The 15,160-nt window shown below is 37.7% G+C and overlaps 1 protein-coding gene across 3 annotated transcripts in view; it reads right to left on the bottom strand.

The window, feature by feature from the left end:
* LOC136147976 (conserved oligomeric Golgi complex subunit 2-like) overlaps positions 1–15,160 on the bottom strand; it is a 52,860-nt gene that overhangs the window by 24,705 nt on the left and 12,995 nt on the right. For all 3 annotated transcript variants that reach the window (XM_065907389.1, XM_065907390.1, XM_065907392.1), the window contains exon 4: positions 5,779–5,857. In XM_065907389.1, the coding sequence (XP_065763461.1) occupies positions 5,816–5,857 (42 nt within the window). In that variant the 3' untranslated portion in view covers positions 5,779–5,815. The remainder of the gene's footprint in view (positions 1–5,778; positions 5,858–15,160) is intronic.

The following is a 15,160-nucleotide window of genomic DNA, read 5'->3' as shown; positions in this document are numbered from 1 at the left end:
AACTGAGAATCTTTACAATCTTTACAGAAAGCCCTCTAAACTACCCCCTTACACCCAGTAAAGCATCCAAGACAGAGCAGATGCTCTATGAACATCTGCTGAATGAAGGCCTTATTGAACAGTACACAAACCTCATCTACGTATGGTTTCACGAGGACTTGACCAACTAACACCCCTGCATCCCATGTCTTGTCAATTGTGGCGTTAAGTCCATAAGCAGTGCCAAATAATATCGACACTGGAAGTCTGAAGACTTCTAATAGGAGGCCTTCCAGTGACTGTTGTAACATGGCTGTAATACCAGCTATATGCTGCAAGAAAGACAGGTTAAACAGCTCCAGTTGTAATCATTTCTAAAGTCATAACAAATTTCTTATTCCAACAGAAGATATGTAAAATTAAACGTTAACATTTTCTGGAGATGAACAATGAATCTCTCCTCCTCCTCACATCTCTTTGTAAGTTAATCTTTGCTATATCAAAGGAGGATTTAGATATCACTTCAAAATGAGGTTCTTCTAAAGTCCAGTCAAGAGTTTTGGATAAATTACTTCTGACTAAATCATAGTGTGTCAAGTTACATGAAATTTAGAATTAATTTTACCCTTATAACTCAGAGAATATGCCTGTGTCTTTACACAAAATCTATAATGTGCGACACTTAGGAGGCAGGGGCCTAAAAAACAAAAACTGAAAGAGAAAATTCAAGGCTAGTTTCAAAATCCTGCAGATCAACCACTGTCAGAACAATACAGGCATATCTTGGCGATACTGCAGGTGTGGTTCTAGGCCACCACAATAAATTGACTACTAGCACAATAAAGCCAGTTACGGGGTTTCTTGGATTCTCAGCAGATATAAAGGGTATGTTTATACTGTACTAGATACAGTATATTGACTTTGCAAAAGCATTATGTGTAAAAAAAACCAAGATATAGACCTTAATTACTTTAATTAAAACATGCTTTATTGCTAAAAAATGCAACCATCATGTGAACCTTCAGTAAGCTATCATCATTTTGCTGGTAGAGGTTTGAAATACTGTGAAAACTACCAGAATGAGATATACAGATAACATCACTTGAAGTGAGCAAGTACTGTTAAAAGGGTTACTAGCATGGTGATAGACCTGCTTGATGCAGAGCTGCAATAAACCTTCAATTTAAAAAAAAAAGTGCAATATCTGTGAAACACAATAAATCTAAGGGCAATAAAACAAGGTCTGCCTGTACCAGGTAAAATCAAAATTATTCAGCAAATTCCTAAATACTAAAGTGTGAAAAATCAAAAACAACAGTTACTAGTCTTATTTTGTCCAAAAGAGACAAGCCTTTGAACAGCATTAAACTGTAACTGATTAAATTCTGTGGCAGTTCTCTCCGACATTTGTCCAGTCAAAAGTGTCTGGCTAGTGGAGACAATTAAAAAGAGTTAATTCCTAAAGGTTTTTAATTTCCAAGAATATATCACATGATCAGCAATCCTGATGTTTTCTTTGTGCTTTTCCATAGCCCCCTTGTTATAAGGTAGAAGCTATAGCATCCTTTGTGCCATGAGCTTTTACAGTATGTTCTAGGACAGTGGAAAACTAGAATAGTTAAGTATAAGCCCCTGACACTGCCAGGCTCTGACCACAGGGTCCAGCTGAGAAGCAAGAGCTGGCCCAGGCCATTGTGGGTGTTTCCATTTCCTCCCCCAGTCTCTCCCACTCAGGGCTTTCTTCATTGTTAACTTCCCTTCCCTCTCTCTAGCTCTACCTGGTTACTTACATTACATTGCCCTGGCTTTCCTTCCTCTACAACTCAAAGTTGTTGATCTGAATTTTTAAAAAGTCCTTGAAGGTGATTCTGAGCAAGAAACAGCATAATATCTATTACATTAAAGATGGAATATCACAAGGCAACAGTATTATAGAAAAAGACATTGTGATGCATTTCTATCAAAGGAAGAGGAGGAATGGACAAAAATGGAAAGAAAACAGGAAGGCAGGTATGGTGGTTGTCGAGTGAGGATAAGCTGGCAGGGGCTGCCAAGGCAGCTGAGGGCAAGAGACTTGGAACAGTTTGAGACAAACAGCTCCCCTAGATGGGTCAGAAGGGATGACCCATCAAATGGGGTCACAAACAGTCAAACATGACTGAGCAACTCAACTGAACTGAGGGCCTACTACATGCCAGGTATGGGCTGACGGCACCTTAGTGTCAGACAACCCTGCCAGAGGAGTTCCCGTTAGCCTTCCACTGCCAATGACACCAGGAGTTGAGTTCCATGGCTCAGGCTGCACAGTGGAATATACAGCACAAATCTGTCCACGGCACCGTGGTGCTTCCCATGGTGCTGGTAAGAACTACTCATTTTCTGAGTCACTCACTTACCTGGCTGATTTAAAATTCAGAGTAGAAAGATAAGAAGACAGCTGCAGTATGTAACAAAGAAAATGGTCATCTTTTTCTAATTTCGCAAGTTATTTTTTTTTTCTTGTTGACAAATGTTAACTAAATGTGCCTATCCTGTCTCTTAATGATGTAATGCTAGGGTAAGATACATAAGTGGCAATACTCTGGCCATTACTCTGGTCTAAATGAATTTAGGAAAGATGAAAGCTATTTCATATCTTGAAGATTAACAAAATTTTGCCAGTGCTTCTCTAAGGCAATTCCAAAGACTAAAATTCTTCCAATAAAAGCACACTCTGATTCCCTGTGAAGTGGTGTATTGGAACTGTGGCCCATAACCATAAAGCCTTTATAAGGATGTGTTATAAACTTTACCATCTCACACCCTCCACTTTCCACAAGCTACATTCAAAAACACTGAACCATAAACTTGGCTTTTCTTCTTTTTCAGAAACGAATTTTAACTAAAAAAAATAAAAAATAAAACATTTAGGCTAGATGTAAAGTATTAATTTATGTAATATTTAGTAAAGAAAATACCTGCTTGCTTCTAGTGCAGATGTTTCTCTAGAATGTTGACAATTTAAGATTTTTTCATTTTCTCAATTGATGGAATAACCTGTATAAGCCACAACACACATATCTATAAAATAATAATTAAGCAAAAAACAAAGTTATCACGATATTTCATCTTAGTCATCTTTTTTCCCCATTCTAAATACAGGGACATACAAAGCAAAAAGTCAACTTAGAGTATGTAGGGCATTCTATATTTGGAATACTTCGACATAAAACTGAATTCCCAAGAATGCAAATCTTAATTTTAGGTGTCAAGAAGAAGCACATTTTCAATATTCTACTGCAAGTTTATAGTTAAAAAAAGAGAAAACTAGACTTTTTGTTTTCTCATTTAGCACACTTTTATTCCTTTCTTTTCCTATCTTAAATGAACCTCTCTATAGGTATTACATTTATTTTCTTATGACCCTTTTTCATGTTATAACTGTAGCTTCTGATCATCTTTATCCTATTTACATGTATATGACACAATTATATGCTTAAGCATCAGTTCATTAAAGCCATTATTATACAACCTTATCAAAGAAGTTGAGCATTATAAAAAAATCCACCCTTGAAAGAACAGAAAGACATAAAGCACTCATTAAACAAACAGTTCCCAGAATTATACAGTAGTATAGCACAGGGAATTCTATCCAGTGCTCTGTGGTGACCTGAATGGGAAGGAATCTAAACACGAGGGGACACGTCTGTGTGTGTGACAGATTCACTTTGCTGTACAGCAGAGACTAAAGAGCGGTAAAGCAACTGGAGTCCAATAAAAATCACTCTAAAAAAAGACAAAATAAAATATGTAAACAGTTACTGAGCACCCACTGTGCACCAGACATTGATCCAGGCAGGGAGGACACGAGAGAATAGAACAGGCACAAAGTCCCTGCTCTCACAAGGCTTACAATCTTTCCTAGAAAGGCACTACATTCTTGAAATCTCTGGACAAAAGCTGATAACTGTCTCAAATTCTAGTCCCATTATATCCAATAATATATATATATATATATATATATATATGTATAAAACATATTATATATTACATTACTATAATATATACAATGGATATATAATATTATATGATAATGTAATATTATATCCATTAAAGTCAGAAAATAAAATCAAAACATGAGACTGCTAAAAATTAAAAGCAGTGCATGCAGAGGTACAGTTAAGAAGTGGAAACAAAAGAAGTAAATCTGGCAGAATGAGAGAGCAGCACACTAGTTTTACCACCTGCAGCAGAACACTGGAAGAGTTGGCCTTAGAAGGCCTACTTGCTCCCGAATCACTAAAATTTGAAAATCTTCTTTACAAGGGTGCTGAGAAATTAGTTTTATGCCTGTTAAACTGTAAAATGCTTCACTGATACCCGTTATTACTGTGTCTTATTCTGGAAAAATTGAGGAATGTTAATTTTGTATTCATTTGGGTACCTCTAAAATTCTCCTTTATTTCAAATAGTTAACATGACATTATAAGCATAGAAACAGTTTTGGGAGGGAAAAAAAAAGCTTCATATGGTGAGAAGTTGAGAAGACATGAGGCTTTGAGCTGGCATGTAGCATAACAAATCTACATTAAAATTTTTTAATGCTATCATTAATAAAGCACAAGAAGTATATGCAATATTCTTTGTCTTTTTCTTCAATTAGTTACTTTACCACACCCTTCTCTCTTTTTTTCATTTATTTTTATTAGTTGGAGGCTAATTACTTTACAATATTGTAGTGGCTTTTGCCATACATTGACATGAATCAGCCATGGATTTACATGTGTTCCCCATCCTGATCCCCCCTCCTGCCTCCCTCCCCATCCCATCCCTCTGGGTCTTCCCAGTGCACCAGGCCTGAGCACTTGTCTCATGCATCCAACCTGGGCTGGTGATCTGTTTCACTCTTGATAGTATTCTTGTTTCAATGCTGTTCTCTCTGAACATCCCACCCTCACCTTCTCCCACAGAGTCCCAAAGTCTGTTCTGTACATCTGTGTCTCTTTCTGTTTTGCATATAGGGTTATTGTTACCATCTTTCTAAATTTGTTAGTATACTGTATTGGTCTTTAGCTTTCTGGCTTACTTCACTCTGTATAATGGGCTCCAGTTTCATCCATCTCATTAGAACTGATTCAAATGAATTCTTTTTAATGGCTGAGTAATATTCCATGGTGTATATGTACCACAGCTTCCTTATCCATTCGTCTGCTGATGGGCATCTAGGTTGCTTCCATGTCCTGACTATTATAACCAGTGCTGCGATGAACATTGGGGTGCACGTGTCTCTTTCAGATCTGGTTTCCTGGGTGTGTATGCCCAGGAGTGGTATTGCTGGGTCATATGGCAGTTCTATTTCCAGTTTTTTAAGAAATCTCCACACTGTTCTCCATAGTGACTCTACTAGTTTGCATTCCCACCAACAGTGTAAGAAGGTTCCCTTTTCTCCACACCCTCTCCAGCATTTATTGCTTGTAGACTTTTGGATAGCAGCCATTCTGACTGGCATGTAATGGTAACTCATTGTGGTTTTGATTTGCATTTCTCTGATAATGAGTGATGTTGAGCATCTTTTCATGTACTACACCCTTCTTATTAATAGGACTTTAATCAGCCAAGGAGTGAGAAAACCTGGGCTCCAGCTCTGGCTGAACCCCTCAGGAGCCTGGCTGAATGCTGACGCCTAAAGAGAAAGGAAGATCCCACACTCCTCTCTGCAGAGATGCCAAGAGAAGTGTATCACACTGCATCCATGAAAGTGCCGTTAGCTCCAAGGTGCTACCATAAACCCGTGTTTAACAGTATGACACTCAAGGATACCTTTTTTTCCCTAATGTCCTCTTATTTAGACATTCGTTCACCTACTGTCCATTCCTTCACTGACAGATGACCGAAGACTCTGTAAAAGAATAAAGAAAATGTATTGCAGAAATTGTTTTGTGGCATTACAAAACTTGTACATTAAATTCCACATAACTTAATTATGTTTGGGCCAGTATTATGTAGATATTGACAAAAATACATAATATCAAATACAACTGCTGTTGAGTGTACTCATGATTCAAGGGCAAAATGACATATAAAGCCAAGATCACAGAGGATTAATGGCCAAAAGAATAATAATATTGGGTTGGCAAAAAAGTTAGTTTACTTTTTTACCATAAGATGGCTCTAGTAGTGCTTGGCTGTCTTTAATTTCATTAGAAATAATTTTGTAAGACTGTATTGTGACAGCTGTCATATCAGCATGCATTAAAAAAAATCAAGACTATTGAATTTTTGTGTAGTCATTTTAATATTAAAGGAGAAAAAAAAGAAAAAAAGCAACATTTTCTGTGTATTATGCTTTATTATTTCAAGAAAGGTAAAAATACAACTGAAATGTAAAGTAAGATTTGTGCAGTGTATGGAGAAGGTGCTGTGACTGACTGAAGTGTCAAAATGGCTTGTAAAGTTCTGTGCTGGAGACTTCTCACTGGATAGATTTTGTCACGGTTGAAAAGAGCAGTTGAAATTGATAGCAATTAAACTGAGACCTTAACTGAGAACAATCCCTTCCAATGTTATACCATGCAGGACATGCCCAACATACTCAAAATATCCAAATCGACTGTTGAACACCATTTGCACCAGCCTGGTTATGTGAATCGTTTTGATGTTTGGGTTCCACATAAGTGAAGCGAAAAAAGAACCTTCTTGACCATATTTCCACAGGTAATTTTCTACTGAAACGTAACAAAAATGTTTAATTTTTAAAGCAAATTGTGACAGGAGAGAGAAAAGTGGAATGCTGTTGTTGTTCAGTTGCTCAGTTGTCCCTGTGGACTGCAGCACACCAGGCTTCCCTGTCCTTCACTATCTCCCAGAGTTTGCTCAAACTCATGTCCATTGAGTTGATGATGCCATCCAACCATCTCATCCTCTGTGGGTACTGTGCAATTATGTGCAATGGAAGAGCTCGTGGGGCAAGTACCACAATAATACATAAGGCTGCTATTCATCCACAAGTGATGCTATGTATACGGTGCGATTGGAAGGTGATTCTCTATAATAAGCTCTTTCTGGGAAACCAAATGACTAATTCTAACAAGTACTTGCTCCCAATTAGACAAACTGAAGGCAGCACTAGACGAAAAGCATCTGGAATTAGTCAAGAGAAAACGCATAATCTTGCATCAGGATAACTGAAGACCACGCTTCTTTGATGACCAGGCAAAAACTGTTACAATTTGGCTGGGAAGTTCTGATTCACCCACCAGAGACACCAGATGTTGCACCTTCAGATTTTCACTTATTTTGGTCTTTACAAAATTCTCTTAATGGAAAAATTTCAATTTCCTGGAAGACCATAAAAGACACCTGCAACAGTTCTTTGCTCAAAAATATAAAAAGTTATGGGAAGATGGAATTATGAAGCTGCCTGAAATAGCAGAAGGTACTGGATCAAAACTGTGAATACACTGTTCAATAAAGTTCTTTGTGAAAATGAAAACTGTATTTCTTATTTTTACTTAAAAACCAGTGGAACTTGCTGGCCAACCCAATACATATACAATCACCGTCATACGTGGTCAGAGTACAGAAAGAACCATCTGAATCAAACACTAGGAAAATCTGGCGCAGGGGATGGAACTCGAGTCTGACTTGGAGAGCCTGTGGAGGCCAACGGTGGAGGAGAGCAGTCACTGGAAGACAGAGGGTGGAAAGGTACAACTGACAAGGCGCACTCAGGGTTGCAGGGTGCACCCGGGTGCACGGCAGCCTTCATTTTGGAGAGAAGTAGAAATAAACGGGGGGTGGAGGAGACTTAGGAGAATTTTAGACTAGATTCTATCAGGAACTAAACAATCCTTAAGCACTGATACTTCATGATGCCATTTTGTTCTAAGGATACTATGAATCAAGGAGTAAGGAAAAGAATGGCCAGGAAAAGGCAGGTCATAGGTGGAGAAACATGTCCAGAAGCTAATAAGTTAAACAAAATATGAAGAATCAGGCCAAAACAAAGGTAAAATAAACGATTAGAATAAACTAGACATTGCAACCCACTCCAGTACTCTTGACTGGAGAATTCCATGGATGGAGGAGCCTGGCAGGCTACAGGCCATGGGGCCACAAGAGTCAGACACGACTTAGCGACTAAAGCACCACCACTAGACAAATCACAAAAATTTTATAGAAAAGTGAATTCATTCATTCAATAAACATGAAATGTCTACTAACAGTCAGCCAATGAGGATACAATGATGGATTAGATAGAAACAGTCTTATCCCTCCATGATCTTAGAATCTCAGAGAAGTTTCTTGAGTTGAGATTAAAAAGGCAGGTGAGGTCTTGGTTGATGAGGAGAAGGGTGGTGATAAAGACAGCTGCAGAGTAAGGGACAGTAGGTGGTACTGGCAGCTGGCAGTGTAGGACAAGAGCCTGAAGGCATGAGGGCAGTCGAGGAAGTTCAAGCACAGGTGAGCAGAGTGGAGAGAGTTCAGAGAGGAGTGGAAGGTTAACAAAGGATAGGGTTCGGGAAATGTCATGGCTACAGGTTGGGAGAAGGAAGAGGAGTCCTGAAAAAGAGGCAGGAAGGCCACACAGAGGCTGGTGTGGAATCCAGCAGCAGACCAAAACCTTCTTTCTCTTCCATTTCAAAAAAAGGCACTTTAATAAGCTTTGTAAAATTCAAACAAGACACAAATTTTCAAACAATCTACTAGTTCAAGGCACAGCTCCCAACTTAACTTTTTTGTTTGTTTATTTTATATTTTTTTCTCATTTATTTTTATTAGTTGGAGGCTAATTACTTTACAATATTGTAGTGATTTTTGTCATACATTGACATGAATCAGGCATGGATTTACATGTATTCCCCATCCCGATCCCCCCTCCCACCTTCCTCTCCAACCAATTCCTCTGGGTCTTCCCGGTGCACCAGGCCCGAGCACTTGTCTCATGTATCCAGCCTGGGCTAGTGATCTGTTTCTCCCTAGATAATACACATGTTTCCATGCTGTTCTCTCAAAATATCCCACCCTCACCTTCTCCCACAGAGTCCAAAAGTCTGTTCTGTACATCTGTGTCTTTTTTTCTGTTTTGCATATAGGGTTATTGTTACCATCTTTCTAAATTCCATATATATGCATGAGTATACTGTATTGGTCTTTAGCTTTCTGGCTTACTTCACTCTGTATAATGGGCTCCAGTTTCATCCATCTCATTAGAACTGATTCAAATGAATTCTTTTTAACAACTGAGTAATATTCCATGGTGTATATGTACCACAGCTTCCTTATCCATTCGTCTGCTGATGGGCATCTAGGTTGCTTCCATGTCTTGACTATTATAAATAGTGCTGCCATGATCATTGGGGTGCACGTGTCTCTTTCAGATCCGGTTTCCTGGGTGTGTATGCCCAGGAGTGGGATTGCTGGGTCATATGGCAATTCTATTTCCAGTTTTTTAAGAAATCTCCACACTGTTTTCCATAGTGGCTGTACTAGTTTGCATTCCCACCAACAGTGTAAGAAGGTTCCCTTTTCTCCACACCCTCTCCAGCATTTATTGCTTGTAGACTTTTGGATAGCAGCCATCCTGACTGGCGTGTAATGGTATCTCATTGTGGTTTTGATTTGCATTTCTCTGATAATGAGTGATGTTGAGCATCTTTTCATGTGTTTGTTAGCCATCTGCATGTCTTCTTTGTAGAAATGTCTGCTTAGTTCTTTGGCCCATTTTTTGATTGGGTCATTTATTTTTCTGGAACTGAGTTGCAGGAGTTGCTTGTATATTTTTGAGATTAATCCTTTGTCTGTTGCTTCCTTGGCTATTAATTTCTCCCAATCTGAGGGCTGTCTTTTCACCTTGCTTATAGTTTCCTTTGTTGTGCAAAAGCTTTTAAGTTTCATTAGGTCCCATTTGTTTATTTTTGCTTTTATTTCCAATATTCTGGGAGGTGGGTTATGGAGGATCCTGCTGTGATTTATGTCGGAGAGTGTTTTGCCTATGTTCTCCTCTAGGAGTTTTATAGTTTCTGGTCTTTCATTTAGATCTTTAATCCATTTTGAATTTATTTTTGTGTATGGTGTTAGAAAGTGTTCTAGTTTCATTCTTTTACAAGTGGTTGACCAGTTTTCCCAGCACCACTTGTTAAAGAGAAGATATTGTATATTTTGCCTCCTTTGTCGAAGATAAGGTGTCCATAGGTTCGTGGATTTATCTCTGGGCTTTCTATTCTGTTCCATTGATCTATATTTCTGTCTTTGTGCCAGTACCATACTCTCTTGATGACTGTGGCTTTGTAGTAGAGTCTGAAGTCAGGCAAGTTGATTCCTGCAGTTCCATTCTTCTTTCTCAAGATTACTTTGGTTTTTCGAGGTTTTTTTGCATTTCCATATCCATACAAATTGTGAAATTATTTGTTCTAGATCTGTGAAAAATACCGTTGGTAGCTTGATAGGGATTGCATTGAATGTATAGATTGCTTTGGGTAGTATAGCCATTTTGACAATATTGATTCTTCCAATCCATGAACACGGTATATTTCTCCATCTGTTTGTGTCCTCTTTGATTTCTTTCATCAGTGTTTTATAGTTTTCTATGTATAGGTCTTTTGTTTCTTTAGGTAGATATACTCCTAAGTATTTTATTCTTTTTGTTTCAATGGTGAATGGTATTGTTTCCTTAATTTCTCTTTCGGTTTTCTCATTGTTAGTATATAGGAATGCAAGGGATTTCTGTGTGTTAATTTTACATCCTGAAACTTTACTATATTCATTGATTAGCTCTAGTAATTTTCTGGTAGAGTTTTTAGCGTTTTCTATATAGAGGATCATGTCATCTTCAAACAGCGAGAGTTTCACTTCTTCTTTTCCTATCTGGATTCCTTTAACTTCTTTTTCTGCTCTGATTGATGTGGCCAAAACTTCCAAAACTATGTTGAATAGTAGTGGTGAGAGTGGTCACCCTTGTCTTGTTCCTGATTTCAGGGGAAATGCTTTCAATTTTTCACCATTGAGGGTGATGCTTGCTGTGGGTTTGTCATATATAGCTTTTATTATGTTGAGGTATGTTCTTTCTAGTCCTGCTTTCTGGAGAGTTTTAATTATAAATTGATGTTGAATTTTGTTAAAGGTTTCTCTGCATCTATTGAGATAATCATATAATTTTTATCTTTCAATTTGTTAATGTGGTGTATTACACTGATTGATTTGTGGATATTAAAGAATCCGTGCATTCCTGGGATAAAGCCCGCTTGGTCAAGATGTACAATTTTTTAAATATGTTGTTGGGTTCTGTTTGCTAGAATTTTGTTAAGGATTTTTGCATCTATGTTCATCAGTGATATTGGCATGTAGTTTTCTTTTTTTTGTGGCATCTTTGTCTGGTTTTGGAACTAGGGTGATGGTGGCCTCATAGAATGAGTTTGGAACTTTACCTTCTGCAATTTTCTGGAAGAGTTTGAGTAAGAGAGGTGTTAGCTCTTCTCTAAATTTTTGGTAGAATTCAGCTGAGAAGCCATCTGGTCCTGAGCTTTTGTTTGCTGGAAGATTTTTGATTACAGTTTCGATTTCCTTGCTTGTGATGGTTCTGTTAAGATCTTCTATTTCTTCCTGGTTCAGTTTTGGAAAGTTATACTTTTCTAAGAATTTGTCCATTTCATCCAAGTTGTGCATTTTATTGGCATAGAGCTGCTGGTAGTAGTCTCTTATGATCCTTGGCATTTCAGTGTTGTCTGTTGTGATCTCTCCATTTTCAATTCTAGTTTTGTTAATTTGGTTCTTCTCCCTTTGTTTCTTGATGAGTCTTGCTAACGGTTTGTCAATTTTGTTTATTTTTTCAAAAAACCAGCTTTTAGCTTTGTTTATTTGTGCGATGGTCTCTTTAGTTTCTTTTGCATTTATTTCTGCACTAATTTTTAGGATTTCTTTCCTTCTACTAACCCTGGGGTTCTTCATTTCTCCCTTCTCTAGTTGCTTTAGGTGTAGAATTAGGTTATTTGACTTGTTTCTTGAGGTAAGCCTGTAATGCTATGAACCTTCCCCTGAGCACTGCTTTTACAGTGTCCCATAGGTTTTGGGTTGTTGTGCTTTGAATTTCATTCGTTTCTATGCATATTTTGATTTCTTTTTTGATTTCTTTTATGATTTGTTGGTTATTCAGAAGCGTGTTCTTTAGCCTCCATATGTTGGAATTTTTAAAACTTTTTTTTCCTGTAATTGAGATCTAATCTGACTGTACTGTGGTCAGAAAAGATGACTGGAATGATTTCAATTTTTTTGAATTTACTAAGGCTAGATTTATGGCCAAAGATGTGATCTATTCTGGAGAAGGTTCCGTGTGCACTTGAGAAAAAGGTGAAGTTGATTGTTTTGGGGTGAAATGTCCTATAGATATCAATTAGGTCTAGCTGTTCCATTGTGTCATTTAAAGTTTGTGTTTTTGTTAATTTCCTGTTTAGTTGATCTATCCAAAGTTGTGAGTGGGGTATTAAAGTCTCCCACTATTATTGTGTTACTACTAATTTCCTCTTTCATACTCGTTAGCATTTGCCTTACATATTGTGGTGCTCCTATGTTGGGTGCATATATAATTGTTATATCTTCTTCTTGGATTGATCCTTTGATCATTATGTAGTGTCCTTCTTTGTCTCTTTTCACAGCCTTTATTTTAAAGTCTATTTTATCTGATATGATTATTGCGACTCCTGCTTTGTTTTAGTCTCCGTTTGCGTGAAATATTATTTTCAATCCCTTCACTTTTAGTCTGTATGTCTCCCCTGTTTTGAGGTGGGTCTCTTGTAGACAGCATATATAGGGGTCTTGTTTTTGTATCCATTCAGCCAGTCTTTGTCTTTTGGTTCAGGCATTAAACCCACTTACATTTAAGGTAATTACTGATGGGTATGGTCCCGTTGCCATTTGTTTTGTTGTTCTGGATTTGCGTTTATACAACCTTTCTGTGTTTCCTGTCTAGAGAAGATCCTTTAGCATTTGTTAAAGAGCTGGTTTGGTGGTGCTGAATTCTCTCAGCTTTTGCTTGTCTGTAAAGCTTTTCAATTCTCCTTCATATCTGAATGAGATTCTTGCTGGGTACAGTAATCTAGGTTGTAGGTTATTCTCTTTCATTACTTGAAGTATGTCCTGCCATTCCCTTCTGGCCTGAAGGGTTTCTATTGATAGATCAGCTGTTATCCTTATGGCTATCCCCTTGTGTGTTATTTGTTGTTTCTCCCTTGTTGCTTTTAATATGTGTTCTTCATGTTTGATCTTTGTTAATTTGATTAATATGTGTCTTGGGGTGTTTTGCCTTGGGTTTATCCTGTTTGGGACTCTCTGGGTTTCTTGGACTTGGGTGGCTATTTCCTTCCCCATTTTAGGGAAGTTTTCAGCTATTATCTCCTCGAGTATTTTCTCATGGCCTTTCTTTTTGTCTTCTTCTGCTGGGACTCCTATGATTCGAATGTTGGGGCGTTTCACATTGTCCCAGAGGTCCCTGAGGTTGTCCTCATTTCTTTTGATTCTTTTTTCTTTTTTCCTCTCTTCTTCATTTATTTCCACCATTTTATCTTCTACCTCACTTATCCTATCTTCCGTCTCCATTATTCTACTGTTGGTTCCCTCCAGAGTGTTTTTGATCTCATTTATTGCATTATTCATTTTTAATTGACATTTTTATTTCTTCTAGGTCCTTATTAAACATTTCTTGCATCTTCTCAATCTTTGCCCCCAGGCTATTTATCTGTAACTCCATTCTGCTTTCAAGATTTTGGATCATTTTTACTATCATTATTCTAAATTCTTTTTCAGGTACATTCCCTATCTCCTCCTCTTTTGTTTGACTCGGTGGGCATTTTTTCATGTTCCTTTACCTGTTGGGTATTTCTCTGCCTCTTCATCTTGTTTAGATTGCTGTGTCTGGAGTGGCCTTTCTGTATTCTGGTGGTCTGTGGTTCCTTTTTAATGTGGAGGTTTCACCCAGTGGGTGGGGTTGGATGATAGGCTTGTCAAGGTCTCCTGGTTAGGGAAGCTTGCGTCAGTGTTCTGGTGCGTGGAATTGGATTTCTTCTCTCTGGAGTGCAATGGAGTGTCCAGTAATGAGTTTTGAGATGGGTCTATGTGTTATGTGTGACTTTGGGAAGCCTGTAAGTTGACACTCAGGGCTATGTTCCTGCATTGCTGGAGAATTTGCATGGTATGTCTTGCTCTGGAACTTATTGGTTCTTGGGTGGTGGTTGGTTTCAGTGTAGGTATGGAGGCTTTTGGATGGTCTCTTATTACTTAATGTTCCATGTAGTCAGGAGTTTTCTGGTGTTCTCAGGTTTTGGGCTTAAGTCTCCTGCCTCTGGATTTCAGTTTTATTCTTCCAGTAGTCTCAAGACTTCTCCAACTAAACAGCACTGATAATAAAACTTCTAGGTTAATGGTGAAAAGATTCTCCACCATGAGGGACACCCAGAAAGGTTCACAGAGTTACATGAAGAAGAGGAGAGGGAGGAGGGAGATAGAGATGAGCAGGAGGAGAAAAAGGGGCACTCAAGAGGCAAGAGACAGATCTATGCAGTTATCTGTTCCCAGTGTTCTCCGTAGCCCAGATACCCACAAAGATTCACAGAATTGGATTGGGAAGAGAAGGGGAAGGGAGGAAATAGAGGTGTTCTGAGGCAGAAAACAGAGAGTCAAAAGTGGGAGACAGTAATCAGCACACTCCTGAGTAATAATGGGTACTGAATATTGGATTCTTAAATGTCCAAAATTGATATCAAATACTGAAAAACAAAGATTAAAAATCTAGAGAAGAGGTTAGACTCTTAAAAATACAATATGAAAAACAAAAACACACACAATTTTAGAAATATATATGAAGTTTGGTTTAAAATATGGCTTCTCTTTTTTTTTGCAAGGTTATAGTGAAATGAAAATGAAAATTAAGGAGTAATAGAGGACTTTAAAAGAAAATAAGAGAAAAAATAAAACAGAAAAAAAATTTTTTTTTCTAATTAAAAAAAATAGTAAAAGTATAAGAAAATGAAAGTTAAGGAGTAATGGGGGAGTAATGGGAATTTTAATAGAAAACAAAAGAGAAAAAAGAAAATAAGAAAGAAAGGAAAAAAAAATTTAATTAAAAAAAGAAGTGAAAATACATCTAGGAATTTCTCTGGAGCTGTTGCTGTCAGTGTGGGTTCGATTCAGTTTCAGATAGCTCGTTCCAGCT

This window comes from Muntiacus reevesi, chromosome 16 (assembly GCF_963930625.1).
Source record: "Muntiacus reevesi chromosome 16, mMunRee1.1, whole genome shotgun sequence".
NCBI classification, from domain to species: Eukaryota; Metazoa; Chordata; class Mammalia; order Artiodactyla; family Cervidae; genus Muntiacus; species Muntiacus reevesi.
This window is presented reverse-complemented; position numbering and strand designations above follow the sequence as displayed.